Source organism: Pleurodeles waltl, chromosome 12 (assembly GCF_031143425.1).
Source record: "Pleurodeles waltl isolate 20211129_DDA chromosome 12, aPleWal1.hap1.20221129, whole genome shotgun sequence".
Taxonomy (NCBI): Eukaryota; Metazoa; Chordata; class Amphibia; order Caudata; family Salamandridae; genus Pleurodeles; species Pleurodeles waltl.
In genome coordinates this window covers 589,325,593-589,351,809 of record NC_090451.1, presented here as the reverse complement: position 1 = coordinate 589,351,809, position 26,217 = coordinate 589,325,593, and the positions used below count along the sequence as shown (strand labels likewise).

The 26,217-nt window shown below is 44.4% G+C and overlaps 1 protein-coding gene across 3 annotated transcripts in view; it reads right to left on the bottom strand.

Annotated features, from left to right (window-relative positions):
• Nucleotides 1–238: 238 nt before the first annotated feature.
• Nucleotides 239–26,217, bottom strand: part of DUSP23 (dual specificity phosphatase 23) — a 145,314-nt gene continuing 119,335 nt past the window's right edge. For 2 of the 3 annotated variants that reach the window (XM_069217757.1, XM_069217758.1), the window contains 2 exons: nt 19,930–20,218; nt 239–883 (listed from right to left, as the gene is read on the bottom strand). In XM_069217757.1, coding sequence (XP_069073858.1) covers nt 698–883; nt 19,930–20,199 — 456 coding nt within the window. In that variant the 5' untranslated portion in view covers nt 20,200–20,218 and the 3' untranslated portion in view covers nt 239–697. The remainder of the gene's footprint in view (nt 884–19,929; nt 20,219–26,217) is intronic. The other variant, XM_069217760.1, reaches the window with a different exon arrangement.

Genomic DNA, 26,217 nt, shown 5'->3' with positions numbered 1-26,217 from the left:
TTTTTGTATTTTAGGATTAGTAAAAGGAGGTAACGGGTTTCGTTTCTATGGTGTGTTAGGAAACATCAGATGAGTTTCAGATTTTCACGACTATGAAAAGCAGCAGTTGGTTTGGTTCTTTTTCGAGTTTTTGTTTTTAGCTTTACAAACGTCTCAATTACTATAACATATTTCATGTTCAATTTGAAGTGTTACATTAGGGTCACAACACAACAGGTTATAAGCAAATTTCTGCATCTTCTATTTCTGGTGACACCAGGCTGTAGGTTTATTCAAGTAGTTAAAATAATTTTCTATTTACAATAGTTTCTCACTAAAGTCTAGATGTTGACAGAAAATGATCATAGATCTGTAAGCAGTTAACAAAAGATTTCACTTTATCATATTTAATGTACCAGAACAAATGAGCTTATTCTAAGAAGAGAAAAATATATGTACTCAAAATTGAAACAAACACTCAGAACTCCATTCTGGGATCCTCATGTTCTTGCAGCTGACACTGAAGACTTCAAAGTCCGGATAGATCCTGGGAGTTTCCTCTGGCCCAAGCAAGTGGTGGTTTCATTTCGATCAGCAAAAAATCTACCTGGTTGGATTAGAATGATAGGCAAACTGTTTAGGGAACTGAACTCCAGGCCTGATTACTAAATGAGCAGGTAATTTAGTAGTCCACATCGCTTCCCCCTCAGCTCAGATATTACTTGATATGATGATGGAACTGGATGATCGCCTTTTCCTGTTCAGATGTCTCTATCGACCCTGGGCGCAGCCTGCGAATTTCATTGATGGCATCAACGCCAGTCACCTTCTTGGTTTTCACCAGGTAGCAGGCGAGCATAGTGCCGGTCCTCCCATACCCATGTAGACAGTGCACGGCAACTCCCTGAGAAACAACAAGACAAAGTAACACAGCATAAGGACATCAGGTTTATAAACAAAACCATGAACACCAAAGAAATCTTCCAGTTCAGTAATAGTTGACAACAAAGCCCTGCATGTAAACGTACATTGAGAGGCAACACATCATTACTTCCTTTTCATCAATCACCTTCATAAGCTGTCCAGAAATGCAGTAAATTTAAAATATACATTTGTATTTTTAGCATTCTTTTACCATGCCTCGAATAAAATGGCCCCAGACAGATTTCGTTTTAGCTCCTGCAAAGTCTGAAACTTTGTTCCTCTGTTTTATTCCTGGTCAGGCCATTTCACCTTTTATAGTAATTAATGAGAGACATAACATAGGAAAGTGACCTCTTTCTTGGCATGGCTACCCCCATTTTCTGGCTGTCGTCAGTGTGTTTCACTGTGTCCACTGGGATCCTGCTAACTAGGACCCCAGTGGTTATGCTCTCGCGGCAAATTTTGTAACTGTAACTTTTTCTTCCCACAATTGGCTTACTGGTCCACCCATGTAAGTCCATAGTATATGGTACCCAGGGCATTGGGGTACCAGGGGATCTCTATGGGCTGCAGCAGTTATTCAGCCACCCATAGGGAGCCCAGGCAAAGGGTTCTGCAGGCCTGCCATTGCAGTCTGCGTGAAACGGCTGCATGCACCTGTTTTCACTAAAGGTCACTGCACCAGGTCACTGTAAGTCACCCCTTTGGTAGGCCCTTTCAGAGTGCAGGTACCTGTGTGTTAGGGGACCCCTGCACTAGCAGAGGTGCCTCCACAAACTCCAGATCCATTTTTCTGGACTTTGTGAGTGTGTGGACGCCATTTTACGCATGTACTGGACAGAGGTCACCACCGATGTCCAGTTACATATTGGTAACTCCAAACCCGGGCATGTTTGGTATCAAACATGTCAGAATCATACTCAAATACTGTTGCAGGTCCTGGAAGTATGATTCCATGCACTCCGGGGGCTCCTTAGAAGACCCCCAGCATTGCTACCACCAGTCTTACAGGGTTTTCCAGACATCCCAAGCTGATGCAACCCCTCAGACAGGTTTCTGCCCTCCTGCTGCTTGATCTGATCAAGCCCAGGAAGGCAGAACAAAGGATTTTCCAATTTTATTATGGGTAGGCCTTGCATCTATCACATTTTGATTAGGGCATGACCTCCATCACCTCCCTAAGTGCAATTACACAACATTTCCACTTCAGTGTAAGTAATCAAGGACTTAACACTTAATTTTACACATGAATCACAGCCACAGTTACAGTCATCACCCCACACAGTATAGTAAAGGGTGAGACATATCATCTCCTACAATGCAAATTTGGTGAAACCCCTAGCTCACTTGTCTAACTATGGTGAGAATCATCACTTCCCAGAGTACAATCAAGGAGAGCTAGCTCCGATCATGCACATCAAAATATGGTAGAAATCCTTAATCCCTTAGGTGAAAATTGGCTCAGACCATCAGCCTGCCACAGTGAATTAATGAACACCCCACTTCAAACCTTGACACAGTGTATTCATGGACAGATAAATGTGTGTAGTAAAAAATAATAATTCATTGACCCCCTAGCCTTCCTTTGCTGTGTATTTAAGTGAAGAATGTGCCTCTCTAGCTTTGTGTAATCAGAAACAGGGTCCATATAACCAACAGAATAATTGAGGGCATACAGTATCCCCAAAAAACAAACCATGGTGAGATATGCAACCCCAAAGATTTTGAGGGAGAGATCTCGTGGGACACAATCCTCTTTGAGTTGACAAAAACCACATCAAATGATAGACCTCCTTGAGGTGCCTTCAGAGCCATAGAGGACCCAGACCCTAACCCTAATCAAAAACAGGAAAGAAATGTCTCCCTTCAATGCAGATGCAAATTTCGGACTACAGTTCTCCATCCAGATGTCACCTTGTGCATATCAAAACAAGCATCACACACAGTACTATCAATATCTGCCTCTTCCTCTGTTGCTTTTGCCCGCTTTCCTTATTGTTTTCTTCTTTCGGTGGGAAAACTCACCACACTTTGGTATTATTACAGTATTTACATGCAGAGTGAAGCCCAAGCCCCGACAGTGAATGCAGAATGAAAAACTATGTCGATTTTGTTAACTGAGATCACAAAGAAGCAGTATTGGTTTAGCACAGGTTAATGCCCTGTATTAGTCAATTATATTGAAATTTTGTTTTATTAAGAAAAGATAAATGATGATGTGTAAAATACAATACAATGCTAATGCTCTCAAGTAAGCATTTCTCTGTTCCAATTAGTAAAGGGAAATCAATAAACATTAAAAAAAGAAAAAAACAGGAAGAAATCTATTCCCTCACACAAGAAGAGATCTCTCGTCTTCTGAATTGTAATCAAGTACCAACTCTCAACCTTCATATTGTTACTGGAATCAAAATCATCTCTTCACACAGTGCAATAGGGAGTAGTTGCTCATCCCCCACACTGTAAATGGGGAGATACTCCTCAACCTTTTAAGTGTAACAAAGGTGACGTCCATCATGTCCCGCAGTGTAGACATGGATGTAGTACTCAGCCCCCCAAGTGTAATCCACTGATTAAAGCAAGGACTGGTAAAGCTACTGGGTCTATTTGCCAAAGGTTTTTAGCCATGCAGTACAGCATCACATTGCAGTGCAGCATGGCTTAAGGCAACAAAAAAATAAGTGCTATGCCATGGTGGGTGTGCCATTTTGCAAATGCGAGCATCACAGCTGCTTCTGCCTACCAAATGGCTCAAGGTTTTTTTTTTTTTTTTTAAACCAAGTTGAATTTTGAAGCACGGGTGACGGGAGCAACACAGAGGGTGGAGGTTGGGGAGCATCATAAACAAGGTATGTGAGGGAAAACACTGAGGGCGCAGGTGGGGAGAGCATGGGAAGCTGGAAAAACATGTAGGCCGGGGGATGGGAGGAGAAACTACAGTTGAGAAAGAGCAATTTGGAGAGAGCGGGGAGAAGAACATGGGTGAAAAGCAACGCAGGAGGGAGAAGTACGTGAGGGCAAAGGCAACACAGAGGGAAATGGAGAGGCACACGGGCGACAAAGGGCAACACAGAGTGCATTCGGGGGAGAGAAGTACACAAGGGAGACGGGTGGAAAGCACATGCACTTTTATGGAGTGTCTGACTCAAAAGAAAAAAGTAGTGCTTGAAAAGCAAGCAATGGAAGGGCACATGTAATGTGTCTGTAAGGAAACAGGCTTTTTGCAGGCCCCCCCCCCACTTTCTGCCCTGATTTGGACTGCTAGCTGCTGGTTTTTCGACTCTCAGAGTACACTGAGGCCCGCAAACCAGACCTCAGTTCCACTGTTTTAACCCCATACAAAGTACGTTGGACAGGAAACACCAAATTAGCAAGGCCTGACTTACTTATAAGTCACTAGTATGTGGTGCCCAGGGTACCCGGGGCATGTAAGACAGAGTGTCCACTAAGGGCTGCAGCACTGTTTGTGCCAACCTTCGTGTGACAAGGTAAAAAATGGCTCGCAGCTATGGTATGATTGGCACATTTAATTTACCTGTAAGGCCCTTGTAAAGTGGTATCCCTACACCCAGGGCCTGTAAATTAAATACTACTATTTTTTAAAATAAATCCTAAATTATTTAATGAGGATATTGTAAGCACTAGGTCTGACTCTATTAATATGTGTCTGTCTCAGCAGTTAGATCCAGAATGTATAGTCCATGAATTTGAATCTTTATGTACTGATATCTCACGAGCCTTGGTGGTGGACAGGCCCTTGAAGGGGCCAGTGGTCCATAGATGGTTTGATTCTGTGTGCTCTTCTGCTCATAAAAAACTTAGATGCTCTTAAAGAAGTTCCCCCCTCCCGCCGACTAGTTAAACTAGCTAGAGCCGATTATAAGGCTGCTCTTGAAAAAAGGAAATCCGAAATTAGGTCTAAGGCTTGGGATGAACTTTTGGCTGCCTCTGAGCTGAAGGACACTTCTAAATTTTGGAAGGTGATAAATCATCCTTACTTTTCAGATAAGAATACTAAGGCCCATGATTGTCTCATTGTAGAGACGTATGGGTGACCCATTTTAGGAAAGTATTTTGCCCAGGAAACGATGACAATGAGAACCTGTATATAGAAGATAACCTTACTGCACATTCTATTTCAGACTCTAATATCAAGACTCTAGGTATTACCTTTGATCTCCATGAGGTCCTAAGCACCATTAATCGACTAAGGCAGGGAAAGGCTCCTGGCCGACGGGGTCCCCGCTGATCTTTTTAAATCTGAAATTGATCTTTGGGGTCCTTTAGTTACAAATGTGTTGAATAGCGCAGTAAATAGTAATGTACCTTTTTTATTATTGTTCCCATCTTCAAAAAAGGAAACAGACAAGATCCTTCCTGCTATAGACCAATTTCTCTTATTGATTCAACGGTAAAGATTTTAGGAAGTGTGATCTTATCCCGTTTAGAAGATTGGGTGACTGAGGCCCAGATTTTATCTCCAGTTCAATTTGGTTTTAGACCCGGTGTAGGCACAGTTGAGCAGGTGTTAAATCTGCATCTGATACTCAGTAAATATGTGACAGCCAAAAAAGAGTCTATTCATACGGCATTTATTGACTTAAGTAGTGCTTTTGATATGGTTAAAAGGTCGAAGTTATGGCAAATTCTGGGAGCTTTAGGCTGCAACACGTCCCTTTTGGAACTTATTAAACGCCTACATACAGATTTAACGGTTTCAGTTCAGACTGGTTTATATGGACAGAGAACTTCTCCTATTCCGTCAAAAAGGGGCATAAGACAGGGATGTATCCTAGCGCCTTTTCTTTTCCTGATATATATATATAAATGGGCTTTATGATTTGTTGGTAAAACATGGAAACGATGTACCAAAGATGGGCCAGAGACCGCTTCCAGTTTTATTATATGTTGATGATGCAGTTTTAATTGCTCGTACCACTAATGGTTTACAGGGACTCTTGGACCTATTTTACAATTTTATGTTGGACCTTGATTTGAAAGAAAATTACCCTAAGACTTCTGTTATGACATGTGGCCCACGTAATACAAAGTCTAAACAATTTATTATGGGAGGACATATTTTAAATAAGGTTAAAAAAAAAATGTTATTTAGGTATGTATAGGAGTTCCTCTTTGTGTTGGAAGACTCACATCAATTTCAAGTTCCAACAGCTGATAAGGAATAATGAAGCGATCTTTCGCTTTACTAGAAAATTAGGTCACAGACCCCTCGCACAGATGAAAACACTTTATAACTCCAAGTGTGCCGCAGCAGACCTATACGGGGCAGGAGTTTGGGGCTACAACAAAATACCCTCTCTCCAAAGTGCTGAAAATAAATTCCTGCGCAGACTCCTGATGGTTCCAAAATGTATAGCAAACATCATCAGTCATGAGGAAATTGGCCAACGTTTTTTGGAGGACAGGGTTTCTATCGCTCCTTTACTGCTCTGGATCAGATGCTGGTTGAACCCTGCGGCAAAACTTGTTCAAGACTGCATTTCTGATTGCTTACAATTGGACAACTCAAACAGGATTCCCTGGCTTGTGTTCCTGCAAAACTCTTTTGAGAAGCTAGGGCTCAGATACATGTTTGAAGAACCCCAATTGTTAACTACAAACTCTAGGTCTGTCTTGAAGTCAACTTATTTTGAGTACATATCAGAGTCAAGATTTTATAGCTCCCTGAAACTCAAAACTTTCGATCCCTATATCCGGATTGTAACTGTCTCATGCCTTGAACCTTATTTGATCTGGTTTTCAAGTTCTAAACCTCTCTTAACATTTTTTAGATTTAATTTGATTCATTTTAAGGTAGCCTTTCCCAAACCATGATTCTGGAAAAAGGATTTACCACCCTGCCCCTGTGATTCTAAATTAAAGCAGAGTACCACACATTTTGTTCTCTTTTGTTCTCTATATGCTGCTCCTAGAAAGGCTTTTATTTTACCTATTTTATGTCATCTTAGATCCATCCACTATAAGGAAGCTCTCTTATATTTTCAGAGATTGCCAGATATCCAAACTTGTCACCATGTACTAAATTTTGTTATAGCTTCCCTAAGTATTAGGAAAAGGTCTACACTATTTTAATCTTTATATGTTTGTGAGAGATTTCTATTTTGAGATAATATCTGAAAAATTTGTGTGTTAGCGATTCTTAATTAGGTTTTAGTATACTTATTTGTTACATGTTAAGGGGTTTTTAGATCGGATGTTTACATGTTGTTTTTAGGAATTGTTTTAATGGTTTTTGTGTTTTGTATTATTCACAGTTTCGAATATGTGTTTTTGTATGTACTTTTATGGCATTTGCCGAATAAAGCTCTTTGACTGACTGACTGGAATACTACTAGGGGCTTGCAGCTTGCGCCACCCACAGAAGTAGCCTTTGAAATCTGTCCCGGGCCTGCTATTGCCAGGTCTGCATGCACAGTTTACTGCCAGAGGTACCTGGCATCTAAATTTACTTGCCAGGCCTGGAACTCCACTTTTACAACAGATAAGCCACTCCTGTGTATGCAAAAGGTAAGACATATGTCTTTATGTACTTCATGTCCTAATAGTGACACACAGCCTATTTGTTTTCTCGCTACTGTGACTGCCTCGTTTCTCAAATGATTGCACTGGAAATGCCCTAACATATGTCTAGGTGGTATGGTCTGATCTATGATGGGTGGCGTAGGCATGTTTGGTATGGTTGGAATAGTAGTGAGAAATGCTGCTTACTGGTGTGGGTGGATTTTATTATTACCATTATAGAAATGCCACTTTTTGAAAGTGAGCATTTCTCTGTGCTTATGACTCTGCTGTTTTTCAGCTTGCCTCAAATCCACATCTGGGGCAGAGTGACAGCTGGGCTTTGTGTATACCGTTCAGATATCCTGTACACAGGGAGGGTGGAGGTGTCACAAGAGTGCATCTGCATACTGAATTGTCTTCCTGTGCTGGGAGTAGGAGAGGCGGGCACATCTGCAATTGTAAAGGCTGTGCTCTGGTCTTGCACAAAGGACTCATTTACCACCACTGATGTCTGGAGTCTGTGCTGGAGGAGAGAGGAGACACTCCAGGAACCGTTTAGTACTGGTTGGAACCCCTTCTCCCTCTTTTGTGGAGGCTGCCCAAAATGAGTATAAGTACAGGGGGTCTTCCCCACATGTTTAGACACTAATGAACTAGACACTGGATGCTGCTGGAAGGACTCATCAGGGATCGCCTTTGGACTGCTGCTGTTGTGCTGACCTGTGACCTGCTAGGTCACTGAGAGGTACTGCCACTGCCTGTGAATCCTTGTGCTGGCCTGCTTCTTGGACCCTGCAGCTCTGTGTCCCCACTGCTCTCTTCAGGGGCTGGGTGGTGTGTCCTCTTCATTCCTGTTATGGATTGTCAAGCCTGCAAAGTTCTAGGTATCTCTGGCTGCCCTCTGCCCAGCTGTTATAATGCTTGGAGAAGTGCTATAATCTTTATTAGAGTGCCTCCTTCCAGTTGGCACGGACAGTGTGAAGAGCACTCCATTCTTTTTCTTGAATTAGCGTGTGGTGAGAGCTTTCACCTAACTTGATTATGCCCAAAAATCAGCAACAGGGGGAGCGTCTTGTGACTCAACTTTTGCTAGGTTGTGAAGAGCGCTACTGTGGCTGTGTGTCCCACCCCTCCCCAAAGCCAGAGGAGCCGAGAGGAGCTTGCAGGCAACCTCTCCACTCAGCATGACAAGGAGCGCTCAATTGATTGCCCCCGAGGCACTAGTAAGCCTTGTCTATGGTGCCCACACTGCCCCACAAAACAACACCTGCAGGCCAAGAAGATGGAGGGATATCGCTGCTGGTCAGGCAGAAGGAAGGAGTTGCGTGCCCCGAGCCCAGGGGCTCGGGTAGTGGAGTTGCAGTTCGGAGGAGAGGCAGAGTCAGCTGGAGCCACCCGCCCTCCCTACGCCAGGAGAACCAGAGGGAGCGAAGGCGCCCCTTAGACATAGCAGCACCACAGGTTCGCAGGCGGCTACCGTGCTATCCTTGTCTTTCCCTCCTTAGTGGGGAGACACCAGGGTCGCGCGGACCTACAAGAGCGGAGTGGGGGGGACTGAGATAGGTCTCCTGCCGGAAACACAAGAGGGACCAACCCCCTGTGACAGAACCCTTCTTTTTGGTGGCACAGGTAGCGGGCCATGGTGAAGACACTTGGTGGAGGTCCCAACCCTGCCACAATTACTTCTGCATTCTTGCAAGTTCTCCCCTCGGAGCACAGGAGCTCCTAGAGTGGGACACATGCGTCTCGGACTACCGTATCGCCTATATTAGGAGCACAGGAGCTCCTGCATTTCACGTATGAGTCCTGAGTTTACCGCCCCTCGTATAAGTGCAGTTTCATTTATGATTATGTCTGGCATTCCTGACAATATGTTCATGATGATATGTGCATTTTGAGTATCTGATATGCGCCAGAAGGGAATAATTCCTCTTATATACAATCATGATGATGTCTATTATGTTTATTCTGACATGTGCCTAATAGGAATAGTTTCAACCTATGTGTATTCATGATGGAATCTTAGCATTCCTGGGGATATGTTTATTCTAACCTGTGCATTTTGTTTGGTAATTACAATCTGATTACTGCCTGTTTTGCAGAATAACCAGTCACCTATATGTTTACTTGAATACTGCTTATTTTTCGCAGAGTACTAGTAACCTGTGTGATGTTCTGACAACTGCTTGTGTAGCAGGGTATTACTGATACATGTTGTTTTTGGTCTAATAATGTTTTATGCAATACAGTTTATTTTTTATATAACTGGTGTGTTTCCTTTGTGGTGTATATATTGCATCACATGTGTTGTGTGTGCAATCGCTTTACACACTGCCTCTAGGATAAGCCTTACTGCTCGTGCCAAGCTACCAAGGGATTAAGCAGGGATTATTTTGGGTGTGTAAGTCCCTCGCCCTGACTAGAGTGGGTGGGTTCTCCCTGGGTTAGGGGTGCATGCTCTAGCCAACCTGAAACCCCATTTCTGGTAGCCACTGCAGAAATGTTGCCTCTACTGGACACCAGGCACCCAAAATGACCATTCAGAAATAACCAAAAGGTGCACCCATGTCTGCTGGATCCGTGGGTGTTGGTTGTAACTGGATTTGTCAACCAAGAGGGGCACTACCCTCTCCAAAGTTTTGCGCCGTGACCGCTGTTACAAAAGCGCAAGGCCTGCATCAGAAGCCCCTTGGAACCCTGCATAGAGGATTTTGTGGGGCCCTGAGATCCATTGACAGAGTTGCCCCTACTCACCTATGGACAGAGGAACCTGAACAGACTTCAACCCCGTTGACCGCACTGCATCAGGAGCATCCTTGAGCATATTTAACATGCATCACTCAGCATCAGTACCACTCCACTGTTGTCTATGGCGGTCATCCTGTAAAGTTTGGATTCTGCTCTAAAAAAACTGTCCAAAGTATTTTTTCTAGCCTCCCAGTCTTGGTCGTCCAACCTGGGCTAGAGTTGTCAAAACTAACTTTTTGAAAGTTTCCAAACCTTAGTTGGCCAATGCTTGTTTGCAGTTGATATAAAAGTTATTTATTCTTTCTAAAATCTGTATCGCTGGCACCCTCTAGTGGATTTTGATGATTACAGTCTATAAAAACTTATAAAAGTCTGCTCTATCTTTATAAATATAAATGATAAATTAGTGTCTTGTCTGTTTCGGGCCGTGCGACTTTCTTGTACCCTTTGGTGCTACCCAGGAGCTTAAGGGCAAGTAAATATACCTGACTGGACCCAAGACAGTATTTTTTTTAGTGTCTGCACGGTAAGGCTTCCTAGCCATACCATTTAGCAAACTCAAATCATAACAGTGTCCATGCTTCAGGGGAGGGACAGACACAAGAGGAAGAAGAAAAGCTCACACATGCAAACAAATGAAAAGCAAAGGGCAGGCTCTAATCTCACGGAAACTGGCAATAGGCCTATTTTGCAAACAGACAGCTTGCACTGGTTGGTACGCAAGACATAAAAAAGTCTCTAATTCCCAGTGTGTAATTAGGAAATTAATCATCACTGCTCACAAGAAAATGTGACCATGAACAGTTCAAAATCCTTATAACCAGCTCCTAATGGTAAACAACATTGTTTAGAGTAGTATTAATCTGTGGGGCTAGAGGCATCTCCTCATTTAACGTATAGAAAACAAAAATAATGGATGTATACCAAGGTTGAATTTTAGAGGGAAAGAAATGTTTCTCATATTACAACATTATGTTGCAGGGAGCCGTCTGATTTAGCATACAAATTTGGCCAAGTATGCCATGTGTTGTTAATACTAATGCGCCACACCAGTGTTTCTATAACAACGTGGATATCATCAACAATTAAGTGAAAGCCAAATGAATGGTTACACTTCAAACTGGATAAGGAAGATCAAGAGTTCTGGGGTGACATGTAAGTGAGAGCAGAGAAAATTATATGCCTCCTACTGTCTTGTTCTCTGTACAGTGGACCCGAAGGAAGTAGTTATACACACTATTGAATATTTTTATTTTGCACTGTAAAGAAAGTAATTGTTCTGTGACAGATGACAACACCTTTGTTAATGCAATGCAATACAAATGCATGTCTATGTATCTTAGGTCCTGATTCTATGTTTGCTGGAATATAGGTGCTTTTGATCGCACCAGATAAATAATGGCACTGTGTGGTAATTAATTTATTGGGTGAGATAAACTGTTTCTATTACATCTTTCTGGGGAATAACATGCAGATTTTGGTGTGACCTGCACTAAAATCTGTGTGGTACAGTAAATACTCTACTCCTTTACCCTGTTAAATTGCAACAGGTTTGACCGGACTGAAGAGTGAGTTACTTAGAATACCCAGTAACTACAGAATGTGGTGACTATCACCCAACTTGTAATTCTGACATTTGAGCAACGTGGGGTTTAAACAAGGGTTCCGTCCTCTGCACACAACCACAAAATTCCTCTGCTATTCACAGCAGAGAGTTTTCCTTTTTTATGTATTAGACTCTGGAGCTTCCCCAGCCACCCGAGGCATTTTTTTTTCAGTGTAATGACGATCGCGTGCATGTTGACATCATTACATTCAAAGTGAAAGTGAAATGAGCCAGTCGGCTCATTTCGCTTTCACTGCTTTGGTGCTTGCGGGGCTATCTCATCCCCCTGAGCACCAATGCACATAGGAGTGGTATTGTTGGAAAGGGGTATCTTTTCCAGGTGGATCCCTGCTTGGAGATCGCCTAATGAAGGCGATCCCCAAGCAGGGATCCACTCTACTAGACACCAAGGATTTATTTTTGTGAAAGGGAGTGGCCCCTCCCCTTATTTGGGAAATATATTTCTGTAACCGCTCCCCCCCCTCCCCCCCCCCACCCCAGGGCAAAATGCCCTTTTTTTAGGCCAATCTGCCCCCAGGGAGGGGAGAATACCACTAGACACCAGGGATCAGAAACAATGTATGACGGGGAGCAGCCCCTTGGGCAAGGGTCGCTCCCCATTATGAGGGAATTATTTTGGTCGTTCCCGGTGGTGGGGGGGGGGGGGGGGGGGGGGGAGGGAGGGGGGGGGCCAGGGGGTGGCAGTGGGGAAGGCAGCAGGCTGGCTCTATTTTCAGGCCAATCTGCCCCAGGGGGAGGGGTGGCAGAAAACCACTAGACACAAAGGTATATTATTATTTATTTTTTTATTTGTAGGGCGGGGCTGCCCCACATGGACATCCTCCCACCCCTCACCCCAAAAAAGGCAAACAGTCTTTCTGTCACTCCAGGGAGAGGGGCTAATGGGGGCAATTACCCCCATCTGTCCATCTGGGAGAACAGAAAGCCCACTAGACACCAGGGATTTTTGTAAGAGGGGGGGCTGCCCAGCATGGGCATGCCCATGCCCCCAGCCCCTCAAAACTGGGGAAACTGTCTTTCTGCTCCCCTGCGGTTTACAGGCATCTCATCCTTTCTTTCGGGTGTTGTTTTTACAAATGGGCCAGGAGAGTTTGGCTAACTCCCAGTTTCTTCTCACTTGCAATGGTGAAGAGCTGCACTTTTTGGTCTTGGGTAGGCTGCCACCTGGAAAAACCTACCAGACCAAGACAGTTCTGAAAGGTAAACATCTGGGGGAGTCCAGGCTGTTGTGCTTCGCATCCATCCAACAGCATTTTCTTACTCACAATGCCATGCAAATCTCAAACGCTGACTAAAAACGCATATTTTTCCTCACATCACTGTGATGGAAACTTCTGGACTCCACAATAATCCACAAAATTCCTACCACCCAGCACTGCCCCACTTTTGCAATAAAAATGCTGTGCCAAGTCTATGGTTGGGCCTAGTACCAGCAACAAGAACGGATTCATCCGATGTCATTAAGAGTCCCCACGCAAGGGCTCCCATTGCCCTTGGGTTGCTATGTTCCTGTCACTGGCACTAGGCCCAGCCACACAAGTCGTGCAGCATTTTTATCAGCACAAGTGGGGCAATACTGGTGGTAGGGTGGATTCCTGAGGATCAAGAAGTTTCCATCACAGAAATGTAAAACAAATGTGTGGTTTCAGGCAAAGTATGAGGTTTGTAGGGCACAGTGGGTACAAAACCTCATGGGATTCAATCAAGTCACCACATTCTGGATTCCCCTAGGTATCTAGTTTTCAAAACTGTACAGGTTTGCTAGGCTTCCCTAGATGCCAGCTGAGCTAGGGCCCAAAAACCATAGTACCCACTTTGCAAAAAATGGGTCAGTTTTGTGTGGAAAAAAATTATGTATCCATGTCGTGCTTTGGGCTGTTTCATGTTGAAGGCACTAGGCCTACCAACACAAGTAAGGTACCACTTTTATCAGAAGACAAATGAGAATGCTGAGGGGAAGGAAGTTTGTGGATTGTAGGAGGCTGGCCTGGCTTGTAGTGGGTACCAGAGGTACTTACACCTTGTGCCAGGTCCAGTTATCCCTTATTAGTGTAGAAGAGGTGTTTCTAGCAGCTTAGGCTGATAGAAGGTAGCTATGGCAAAGCAGCTTAGGCTGAACTGGGAGACATGTAAAGCTCCTACAATACCACTGGTGTCATATGCACAATACCATAGGAAAACACAATACACAGAAGTACTGAAAATAAAGGTACTTTATTTTTATGACAATATGCCAAAAGTATCTCAGTGAGTAGCCTCAGTATGAGGATAAGATATATACACAAGATATATGTACACAAACCAAACTTATGCAGGTCAATTGCTAAGACCCAAGTGTCTGTTGTTATCTCCTCCCAAGATTTGTAAAACTGACTTAGTCTTCCCCCCACTGGTGTTGTGTGAAGGGGTTGAGTGACTTGTGAGTCACTGTTTGGTTGGAGGGGTTTTTGTACTTTGAAATTTTCCCCGGTTTCTAGGGAATTGTCCTCCTCTATACTGGCCCCGAAAGCCTCCCCTTTGGTACTGTCCCTGGTAGGTAGACGGTGTAGATTGTGAGGTGCTGGCTTGTGTGGCTTGACCCCGAAACCCCCCTCTGAAGGTTGTTTTGCAGAAGGTGCCGAAAGTGCCTCTGCCCTGCGGGGAATAGAGTGCGCCCATGGCCTTGGCTGTGTCCGTGTCCTTTTTCAATTTCTCAATTGCCGTGTCCACTTCGGGTCCAAACAATTGTTGTTCATTGAACGGCATATTGAGCACCGCTTGCTGTATTTCCGGTTTAAAGCCAGATGTGCGCAACCATGCGTGCCTTCTTATGGTTACTGCGGTATTTATTGTTCTTGCCGCTGTGTCCGCTGCGTCCATAGAGGAGCGTATTTGGTTATTGGAGATGTTTTGTCCCTCCTCAACCACTTGTTTTGCCCGTTTTTGAAATTCTTTGGGTAGATGCTCGATGAGATGCTGCATCTCGTCCCAATGGGCTCTATCATATCGCGCTAGGAGCGCCTGAGAGTTCGCGATGCGCCACTGGTTTGCAGCTTGTACTGCGACCCTTTTCCCAGCTGCGTCGAACTTGCGGCTCTCTTTATCTGGAGGTGGTGCATCGCCTGATGTGTGCGAGTTGGCTCTCTTGCGAGCTGCCCCTACCACAACTGAATCTGGTGGCAGTTGTAAGGTGATAAAAGCAGGGTCCGTGGGCGGTGCTTTATATTTTTTCTCCACCCTTGGAGTAATCGCTCTACTTTTGACAGGTTCTTTGAAGATCTGCTTTGCGTGCCTTAGCATTCCTGGAAGCATAGGTAGGCTTTGGTAGGAGCTAAGGGTGGAGGAGAGGGTGTTGAAAAGGAAGTCATCCTCGACAGGTTCTGCGTGTAACGACACGTTATGGAATTCTGCTGCCCTAGCTACCACCTGTGCATACGCTGTGCTGTCCTCAGGTGGTGAGGGCTTGGTAGGGTACGACTCAGGACTATTGTCTGATACTGGGGCGTCGTGTAGGTCCCAAGCGTCCTGGTCGTCTTGGCTCATGGTGGTATGAGCCGGTGAATGTGACGGAGTCTGTGCCGGTGATGTGTGAGTTACAGGTGGAGGAGAGGGTGGCGGAGTTACCTTCTTCACCATTTTTTGTGGTGTTTGTTCTTGTGTTTGGAACTCGAGTCTCCTTTTTCTCCTGATTGGGGGAAGAGTGCTGATCTTCCCTGTCCCACTTTGTATGAAGATCCGCTTTTGTGTGTGGTCTACATCAGTGGTCTGTAACTCTTCTTCAAATCTGTGTTTGCGCATTTGAGAGGACAGTGATTGTTCCTCTGTATATGAGCTGGCAGTTGGTTCGGTTGCTGGTCGTTTTGGCACCGAAACTGTGTCTCTGCTTGTTTTCGGCTCCGAGGCAAATTTTTTCTTTTTCGGCGTCGAGCTTTCTCGGCGTCGATCTTCCTCGGTGCCGCTGTCTCTGCGTCGAGCAGCTTCGGTTCCGCTGTCTCGGCGTCGATCTTTTTCGGCAGCACTTTCTCGGTCCCGAGATTGCTGCCTGCCTGTGTCTCGACCCGAGTCGGACGATCTCGGCACCAGTTCGGCCTTTTTCGGTGCCGATGGACGGTCACCTACTTTATGGGTTGAGCCATGGCCTGTTGGCAGTGGCGTCCCCTGGGCCTTGTCTGTTTTCTTGTGTGGTGCTTGCTTCGACGTCTTACTCACGGTTTCTTCGACGTCGAATTCCTCCGAGTCCGATTCATGGATGGAGAAGGCTTCCTCTTCTTCTCCTTGTCCCTCGAACTCTCGGTGTCCTGTCGGCGTGGACGCCATCTGTAATCTTCTGGCTCGCCGGTCACGGAGCGTTTTTCGGGACCGAAACGCACGACAGGCCTCACACGTTTCTTCCTTGTGCTCGGGCGACAGGCACAAGTTACAGACCAAATGTTGGTCTGTATATGGATATTTATTGTGGCATTTAGGACAGAATCGGAACGGGGTCCGTTCCATCAGTGTCGATGTTACACGCGGTCGGGCCGACCAGGCCCCGACGGGGGATCGAAATTACCCCGAAGGGCTACCGGAGCTCTTCACGATTCGGTGTCGATTCTATTCTTACCCGATCCCGAGCTAAACAATACCGACGTAGTTTTCCGAAGTTAAGACTATCTTTCCGTCCCGAAACCCGGAGCGAAAAGGAACACGTCCGAACCCGATGGCGGAAAAAAAACAATCTAACATGGAGTCGACGCCCATGCGCAATGGAACAAAGGAGGAGGAGTCCCTCGGTCTCGAGACTCGAAAAGACTTCTTCGAACAAAAACAACTTGTAACACTCCGACCCAACACCAGACGGCGGACTATGCACAACATGTGTATCTGCAGCTACACATGCCACCGAACATGGGGTTTTTGGTTGGCAGTCAGGTTATCCTCTGTCTAAGCAAGAACCCTCTCTCTAGTCAGGGTGAGTCACACACAATCCAAATTATCCTGTGCCCACCCTCTGGTAGCTTGGCACGAGCAGTCAGGCTTAACTTAGAAGACAATGTGTAAAGTATTTGTGCAATAAATCATACAATAACACAATATAGCACCACAAAAATACACCACACAGTGTTTAGAAAAATATATAATATTTATCTGGGTATTCGCAGGTCAAAACGATAAAAGCTGCAATATGAAATTGTAGAGCTATCACTGAAAGTGATATGAAGTGTCTTAAGTCTTTAAAAAGCAAACAAAGTCTCTTTCAAGCACAAAGTACCTGGTTTAAAGTGGAAAATCCCCGCAAAGGGCCGCAGAGGAGGAGATACGTGGAAAAATGGTGTGTGAGTCGGTTTCGCCCCTTCACACACGGACTTGCGTCTTTATTTTTCACGTGGGGAAGTCGTGCGTCGTTTTCCGGCACGCGGACAGTCTCCTTCTGTGGTTTGTGGGATTACCAGATGTCCCGGGGTCTGTGCGTGGAATCCTAGGCTTGTTTTCCGGCTGTGCGTCGTTCCGGTGGGCTGTGCGTGGAATCTTCTCCCTCACGGCAGGTGTTGCGTCGATTTCCTCTCTGAAGTCGGCGGCGTTTCTCCAGGCGAGGCCGTGTGTCGAAGTTCCGGTCGCACCGCAGGCGTTGCGTTGAGCGGCGTCTTTCCGGATCGGCGTGCGGTGAATGTTTCACTGCGGAGCACGCTGACGTCTAATTTTTCGGCGCACAAGGCGTCCAGTTGAAAAAGAGAAGTCTTTTTGGTCCTGAGACTTCAGGGAACAGAAGGCAAGCTCTATCCAAGCCCTTGGAGAGCACTTCAGCAGCAAGGCAAGAGTTCAGCAAGGCAGCAGGGCAACAGCAAGGCAGCAGTCCTTTGTGGAAAGCGGTCAGGTGAGTCCTTTAGACAGCCAGGCAGTTCTTGTCAGGATACAGGTTCTGGTTCAGGTTTCTTCTCCAGCAAGTGTCTGAGGTGGTAGGGCAGAGGCCCTGTTTTATACCCAAATGTGCCTTTGAAGTGGGGGGAGACTTCAAAGAGTGGCTAAGAAGTGCACCAGGTCCCCTTTCAGTTCAATCCTGTCTGCCAGGGTCCCAGTAGGGGGTGTGGCAGTCCTTTGTGTGAGGGCAGGCCCTCCACCCTCCCAGCCCAGGAAGACCCATTCAAAATGCAGATGTATGCAAGTGAGGCTGAGTACCCTGTGTTTGGGGTGTGTCTGAGTGAATGCCCAAGGAGCTGCCAACTAAGCCCAGCCAGATGTGGTTTGTAAGGCACAGAAATATTTAAGTGCAAAGAAATGCTCACTTTCTAAAAGTGGCATTTCTAGAATAGTAATATTAAATCCAACTTCACCAGTCAGCAGGATTTTGTATTACCATTCTGGCCATACTAAATATGACCTTCCTACTCCTTTCAGATCAGTAGCTACCACTTCAATAATGTATGAGGGCAGCCCCAATGTTAGTCTATGAAGGGAGCAGGCCTCACTGTAGTGTAAAAACGAATTAAGGAGTTTTACACTACCAGGACATGTAAACTACACAGGTACATGTCCTGCCTTTTACCCACACAGCACCCTGCTCTAGGGGTTACCTAGGGCACACATTAGAGGTGACTTATATGTGGAGAAAGGGGAGGTTTAGGCTTGGCAAGTACTTTTAAATGCCAAGTCGAGGTGACAGTGAAACTGCACACACAGAGGCCTTGCAATGTCAGGCCTGAGACAAGGTAAAGAGGCTACTTAAGTGGGTGGCACAACCAGTGCTGCAGGCCCACTAGTAGCATTTAATCTACAGGCCCTAGGCACATTTAGTGCACATTACTAGGTACTTATAAGTAAATAGTCCAATCAGGTATGATCCAAGGTTACCATGTTTAAAGGGAGAGAGCATATGCACTTTAGCACTGGTTAGCAGTGGTAAAGTGCGCAGAGTCTAAAAGCCAGCAAAAACAGTGTCCTAAAAGTGGAGGGAGGCAGGCAAAAAGTTAGAGGTGACCACCCTAAGGCTGTCAGGTCTAACAAAAACATTGTCACAACTGCGGGTTTCTTTCCAACTAATTTGCAGTCTTTTTTTTGTGTTTCAACACTAGGTTTCTTTGGGAAAACCTTGAAGAATCTACACAGACGATGCTTTGCTGAATTCAGAATTTCCTTTAGTTTTCAGAAATGTATAGCTTTCCAAGATCCACCATGGGTTTCAAACCTGTTTCCACCACAAAGTGGAAGGAGGTTGAAAGCACAAAAATATCAAAAATGGGCTATCTCCCAGTAAAATGCCAAAACTGTGTTAGAAATGTTGGTATTTTGAATCAAGTCTGCCTGTTCCTGAAAGCTCGGAAGATGGTGATTTTAGCACTGTAAACCTTTTGTTGATGCCATTTGCAGAGAAAACAACAGACACTTTCTTCTGTAGCACTTTTTTCACATTTTTCCACACAACAAAACATTTTTTTGCTATATTTTGGCTAATTTCTCCGTCCCTTCCAGGGAAATCCATAAACCCTGGGTACCTTTAGAATCCCCAGGATGCTGGGAAAAAAGGATGCAAATTAGGGGTGGATAGCTTATGTGGACCTGTTCGTAATCAGGACCTTAGTATTGTGGGAAATAAGATGAGAAGCAAGAACAGACAAATCTATAGCAAACAAATGAAAATACTTCATGGTGCTAAGCTAATATAAACCATAATTTTTAGGCGCTATGTACTGGTGCTTTTTCAAAACATGAAAGACGCGTCCTCCATATGCTGATATAAATTAGATGATGGGTAACACATGAATAGCCACCCTGAATAGAAAGTTATGTGAGGTATCTCAATGTAAAAATACTGAAAGAAGATATGAAATCAGCAACATGAATAACTGCCATCTATTATCACACATATGAGTACACTTGTATGAATTTGACCTTCTCTTTAGTAACCATCAGGACCATCTTACGCCACACACACTTCGTAACAGTGCTGTTCTAAGAAATCGACTTTATACAAAAGCGCTTGCACCAACATATCTCAATAGTAAATGCACAAACACTTGGCTTTGTCGGCATTTCTGGCACAAGAATTTCTGTTTCTTTCTGCTAGTTCACAGATTGTTAACAGACCCACAACTCGACTTCCCTACAATTGGTTCGCCAAATCCCATTCAATACACTTTCTGATATCATACTGTGCAGCACACACTAGTACCCACCTCTCCCTTGGTTTTGGCCTCTTCCACAACCTTGAGAAAGCGCTTTATCTGGTCCAGGGATGGCGCGCAGAAATCTGCAATGCCAATGTGATGAAGCTGAATGCCTGGGCACGTGTCGTGGTAAGGAGGGTTCCGCTCTGTCAAACTCACAAGATGGCGGATGCCTGCTGCATGCATGTACTCATAGTGACCTGGATGCCGTGGCATTGCAAGAGCTGCCAGCAGGGTCGGTTCGACCCAGGAAAAGTTTGGTGGATTCAGAGGTGCCATCACTCTCAGGTAAAATCAACTAGGATGAAAGAAAGCCGTTTTTAATAAAGCACAAAAAATAAAACAGTGCCACCATGAAATTACAGAAAGATATTTATTTAGTTTTGCGATTTTAGAAAAAAACTCTTATGTCCTACTCATCTGTCCGTGATTGCACTGGTTCTGCAAAAAAGCTCGAAAGGGAAGCGATACGGCTTATTGTTACGTTTCAGCTCATGTCTGTTGTCAATCCGGGCTTAAGTTTTATGTTTGAAAATAAGGTGCTGGCGCTTTTTCGAACGCAAAGAGTTTTACGAACCATTGTCTCACCCTTAAACTGTGGCTAAAAGTCTCACGCGGACACACACGTATCACCCACAATACTTGGGTGTGATCCCAAATTAAAGCCTTACCCCCTCCAACACGGATGGATTGTTGTAAATTGAATTTGTTTTATTCAAGTGTGCTTGTTGTCCCCCTTCCTCTTTGGTACGGTTTACGGGCTTTGCCATTTATTAAAGACAAATCCAACACGTCTTGAACGCTGTTTAATTAAACTATACACCGGGAGCCTAACAGAGTTTGAATGATGTAGCATATCTGCCTATTTAGAATTGCTAAATACTCTCTCTCAATAGGACAGATGTAAAGTGCTTGTCAAACCCTTTAACCCCCCCCACCCCCCCCCCCCCCGCGCAGAGGGATAGCCCACTCTCGCACTGTGCACGGGCGGCGGGCCGTGACTTAAGAGCTCCAAGGTGGGTTCGCGCGTAGGTATAGGCCCACATCCATGTATTTTCTAGGGGGAGGGGCCTCAAGTTTCCTTACCTCAGTGTATTCACTCCTATTTCGAAATAAACCAGAATTATATATATATAAACAATTGAAAACAATTGTAACGCTGCACTCCAGGAGAGTTCATATGCTTTTAATTTAATAGTGTACTCCACCAAACATCACCACCTATGCGTTTTGACATACAAACAATTAAATTTAAAATTACTTAAAAAATAAATACATACATAGAAAGACAATATTGACTTCATAACTTTTTAATAATTGTATATACCTAAAATCACCAACACCCCTTGTTTTCCTGCTTCTCTTTATCTTCTCAATATAGTACATTATTGCTAGATTTACGTCCATCGTGTTTAGTGCTCTCTCCGCTTGATTCTTTGGATTTTATAACAAGCTTGGAATTTGTATTTTCTTATTTATGTGGAAGTGTGAAGTCACTTCCAGTGAGAACTTTGGATCTGTTCTCATGACTATTGTGTCCTTGTGGACCGGTAGATATGGTTCTTGAAATGCAAGTGCTTGTCTTTCACTCACCTTGCGAAGGGAAGGTATGGCCACCAGAAAGGCTGTCTTCAGTGTGAGCATTTTTAATGTAGCCTTGTGTAAAGGTTCAAAAGATCCCTCCATGAGCTGAGCGAGTACTACATTTAGATTCTATGTGGTACTGGTGCTTTCCTTGGTGGTGCAATTCTCTTTGCTCCCTCTAAAAACGCTTTATTACTTGTGTTGTGAAGAAACAGCTTTTTAAATAACCTCTTGTGTAGGCCACAACTAAAGCTAAATGTACTTTTAAGGATACCTACATCAGCTTGCAGTCTAATAAGTGTGGAAGATATTTTAGCACAGTTGTGTCTTTGGTGCTTTTCCGTAATAAGCCCTTTCTTTGATACCATAATGAGAATCGCTTCCATTAGGATATGTAACACTTGGTGACCTTTTACCTTCATTGAGAACAGCCATTATGTTCTCCGGGAGGTCTAGGTGTCCGAATTCCAAGTCTTCAGGGGCCAGGCTGAAATACTCTAGTTCTGGGTGTAGAACTCTCCTCTCTTCCACTGACAGCAGGTCTTAGCAATCGCAGAAGGTTAGCCTGTACCATGAAACCAGGTTTGCCTCGCCAAGTGATGGGCCATTAGTATTAGACTGTTTTGTGAAACAGTGGTATTGGGGGGGTGGGGGTGGGATGTGGAAGCATATGCATATATCCCTGACTGGTATATTGACAAAGCAATCCCCAGTGATTGGTGGTGTGGCAGTCTGGAAGCAAAGTTTTGGCATTTTGTGTTTTCATGTGGTTGAGAAAAGGTATACCTCTAGATTTCCCAACTCAGAAATATCTGTTTGAGCACTGCTTGATTGAATTCCCATTAGTGGGAGCTTGACGCTTGTCTGCCTATTTGTCTGCTTTTACATTGTTCTTCCCTAGTAGATGAACTGCTGTTAGATATATTAGTCTCCGCATCACCCACTTCAAAATTTCTTGGGCTAGTTCTGATATGATAAAAGACTGAGTCCCTCCCTGTTTGTTGCTGCAGAACATTGTAGTCATTGTAGTGGTATTGTCTGTTTGGATTACGATTGTTCTACCCCACAACTCTTTCTGAAAGGCTTTTAAGGCTAGGAACACTTTCTTTACCTCCAAGACATTGATATGGTGGACTACCTCTTGTTCTTTCCAAACCCCTCTGACTTTGAGCAAGCCCATGTGAGCTCTCCAGCCCATATGTGAGGCATCATTTGTAATGGTTACTATTGGAGTTGGTTGTGCAAATTGCCTTCCTTGTGTTTTATGTGATCTGTTCTACCACACCATTTACTCCTGAAGTTTCTGTGTGACAACCACTAGATCTTCCAAACTGCTTGTCACTTGTGACCATTGGTTCTGAAGCCATTCCTGAATTTGTCACATATATAGTCTCGTAAATGGAATCAAAGGGATGCATGATGCCATCTTCTGCAATATTTTCCCCACTGTTAGAGATTGCCCCCTCTGGTAAAAGCGACTTTCCTGAAGTAGTGAACAGATTTTATTTTCCCTGGGATATACCATCCCTAGTACTGAATTAATTTTTGCTCCTAGAAACGGTTTTTCTTGCCCTGGATTTGATGATTTTTCTATATTTATAGAGAATCTCAGTGTGAATAGGATCCTCGTTAGCTCTTGTATATTTTTCCTTCATTTGGTGTGGGAGTCTGCTCTTAATAACCAATCATCCAGATATGGATAAACATGGATCTCCTGCCTTCTAAAGTGTGATGCTACTACACATTTTGTAAACACTCTTGGAGCCGAATTCATCCCAAAAGGCATCCCTCTGAACTCATAGTGATTCTTGTTCACCACAAATTGTAAATATTTTTTGTGTTTTGGATTCATTGGAATGTGTATGTAAGCCTGCTTTAGATCTATAGTTGCCATAAAATCTCCTTTTTGCAACTGTGGTATGACCTCCTGTAAAGTTGTCATCTTGAATCTTTGTGTCTTTATAAACATGTTTATGAATCTGAGGTCTAGAATCAGGCACAGAGATTCATCTACTTTTGGTATTAGAAAATATGTTGAGTACTGTCCTTTCTAGATCTCTTCTCTGGGCACCTTTTCCATTGCCCTCTTTTCCATCAGTTCCTCTACTTCTGTTTCCTTGCTGAAATGGACCTTTTTTCTTTGGTTCCGTTGCTGGTGGTATTTCGGTCAATTCTATGCAATATCCAACTTTTACAACATTTAATTCCAGCTGTCTGACGGTATTCTCCTCCATTCCTGAAGGAAGTTTTTTATTCTGCCTCCCACTGGAATTGTGTGTGTGAGGCTGTGTCTGTTGGCCAAGACACATACTTGCGGGGGTAGTACCTACCCTGTGAGGTTGTTCCCTCGCACATGATCGTCCCCGAAAGGACTGTCACCCTTGCTGCTGGTATAGTCAGGTTTGGGAGAATGCTGTGGATGGGCTGCAACTTTGAAAGCCCAAATGAGTTGTGCTACTCTGGAAAGTACCTCTTCCTGTAGCTCTGTGTGATGACATATTAACTCTTCGTATGTTTCCACTAAATTGCAACACTCCCATGGATTTTGCTGTTTCACGGTCTTTCTTGATCTGTTGGAGCATTTCATCCATGGTACCTCCAAACAGCTGTGCCCCATTAAAGGGTATATGTATAAGACTTGCCTCCACCTCAGGTTGGAATCCTGAGATTTGTAGGCAAAAGTGACTTCTTATTGTTGTTCTTGCTCTCATTTGGCGACTTGCTGTGTCTACAGCATCTAATGCTGATGTTGAGCATGTATTCACAATGGTCTTGCCTTCTTCAGCGAGACTTGCCGTTCTTTCCTTATATTGATCCAGTAGATACTTCAAAGGCTCAGCTATCTCCTCCCAATGTTGGTACGCATACCTGTTAAGGAGGGCACTGGCATTGTTTGGCTGCGCTCCTATTGAATTTTCTAACCATCAGATCCATCTTCTTACTGTACTTGTCTGGGGGTAGCCCCAATGTCGGTGGAATATTTGCTCTCTTTTCGTTGTGGAAGTAATAAATTAGGCAGCCGGCACCATCCCCTTAATGAATGCAGGGTCTTTTGAAGAGTGCTTATATTTTTTCTCAACCCTTTGTCACTGCTCTGCTTGTAGCAGTCTCCTTGAATGCTTCCCTTCCTTGATATAGAACATAGGGTAGCACTGGGGGAACTGGTTCCTTGTTTGTGATGGGATCAAAGTCTCTAGGAGTAAGAATGTCTGAGGCTTCTCCTCATCCTCCAGCTGAACATCATAGTTGTCTGCAGCCTTTTTGATGATCTGACTGTACATCGCAAAGTCATTTGAAGCGAAGTACTTGACAGATAAAAGTCAATCCCTTCTTCGGTGGAATCTGTTTGAGTTTATGCCACTGAATCGCCGCATATTCTGAATCTTCTAACTCTCGAAACATTCCCAAGCCTTCTTGCTCATTCTCTTCATAGAAGGAGTCCTCCTCCCCTTCCTGAGGCTCTGGTGTCATGAGAGGGTCCGTTTCCTCGATCTCCTTCTCACCCTTTTCTTTCAGTGTCAAAATCTTTTGAGGAATTTAAAATTCCTAAAGGGAAGAATTAAAATCCTTCTTTATGCGGATTAAAGCTGCCATCTCCATCTAGAGATGCCGCTTCTTTTCAACATCTGCTGAGCATTCCTCGGGGTCAATGTCTGTAGGAGGCTGGCCTGGTTTGTAGTGGGTACCTAAGGTACTTACACCTTATACCAGGTCCAGTTATCCCTTATTAGTGAAATGTAGTCAGTGTATAGAAGCCAGGCTGTCTAGAGGTAGCTGTAGGCAGAGCAGCCAAGGCCTAACTAGGAGACATGCAAAGCTCATGCAATACCACTGTAGTCACACAGTACTCACAAACATGAAAGAAAATACTCAGTGTAACAAAAATAAAGGTACTTTATTTTGGTGACACAAATCCCAAAAATACCTTAGAGACTATACTCCCTTAGGAGGTAAGTAGTATACACAGTATATATCCTAGAAGTCAGAAATAGCTGTAAAAACAGTTAGAAAACAGTGCAAATAGTGAAAATCGCAATAGTTAGACATGGGCCTAGGGGGAACACAAAACATAAACTAAAATAGATGATCGCGAAAGTCGGTTTCCCACCTAGGCAAGTGTAGTGTGTAGACGGGCGCTGGGAGTCTTAGAAAACACCAAAGGTAAGTAATAGAACCCAACCCAGAGCCCAGGAAAGCAGGAGTGAATCACAGTATCTTTCCTAGAACACACAAGAACACGAGAAAGAAGATTATCCAAGAGCCAGAAGAGAGTGCAAGAAACCAACAATGGATTCCTGGACCTGAAGACCTGTGGAAGAAGGGAACCAAGTTCAAGAAGCACTGAGGTGTCCGGGGAGGACAGAAGGCCCTGCTAACCCGGATGAAGGTGCAAAAGAAGAACCACCGGTGAAGAAGAACATTCAGTACTGCACCCAAGAAGACGGACGTGGGTTCCTGGTTGGTTTCCAGCATACAGCCCGGGTACTGACAAACTAACTTTCCGGGGTCTCCTCTGCAGCTACTGCTGCTGCCAACCCCTCAGACAGGTTTCTGCCCCCCTGGGGCCTGGGCAGCCTGGTCCCAGGAAGGCAGAACAAAGGATTTCCTCTGAGAGAGGGTGTTACACCCTCTCCCTTTGGAAATAGGTGTCAAGGGCCTGGGAGGAGTAGCCTCTCCTGGCCTCTGGAAATGCTTTGAAGGGCACAGATAGTG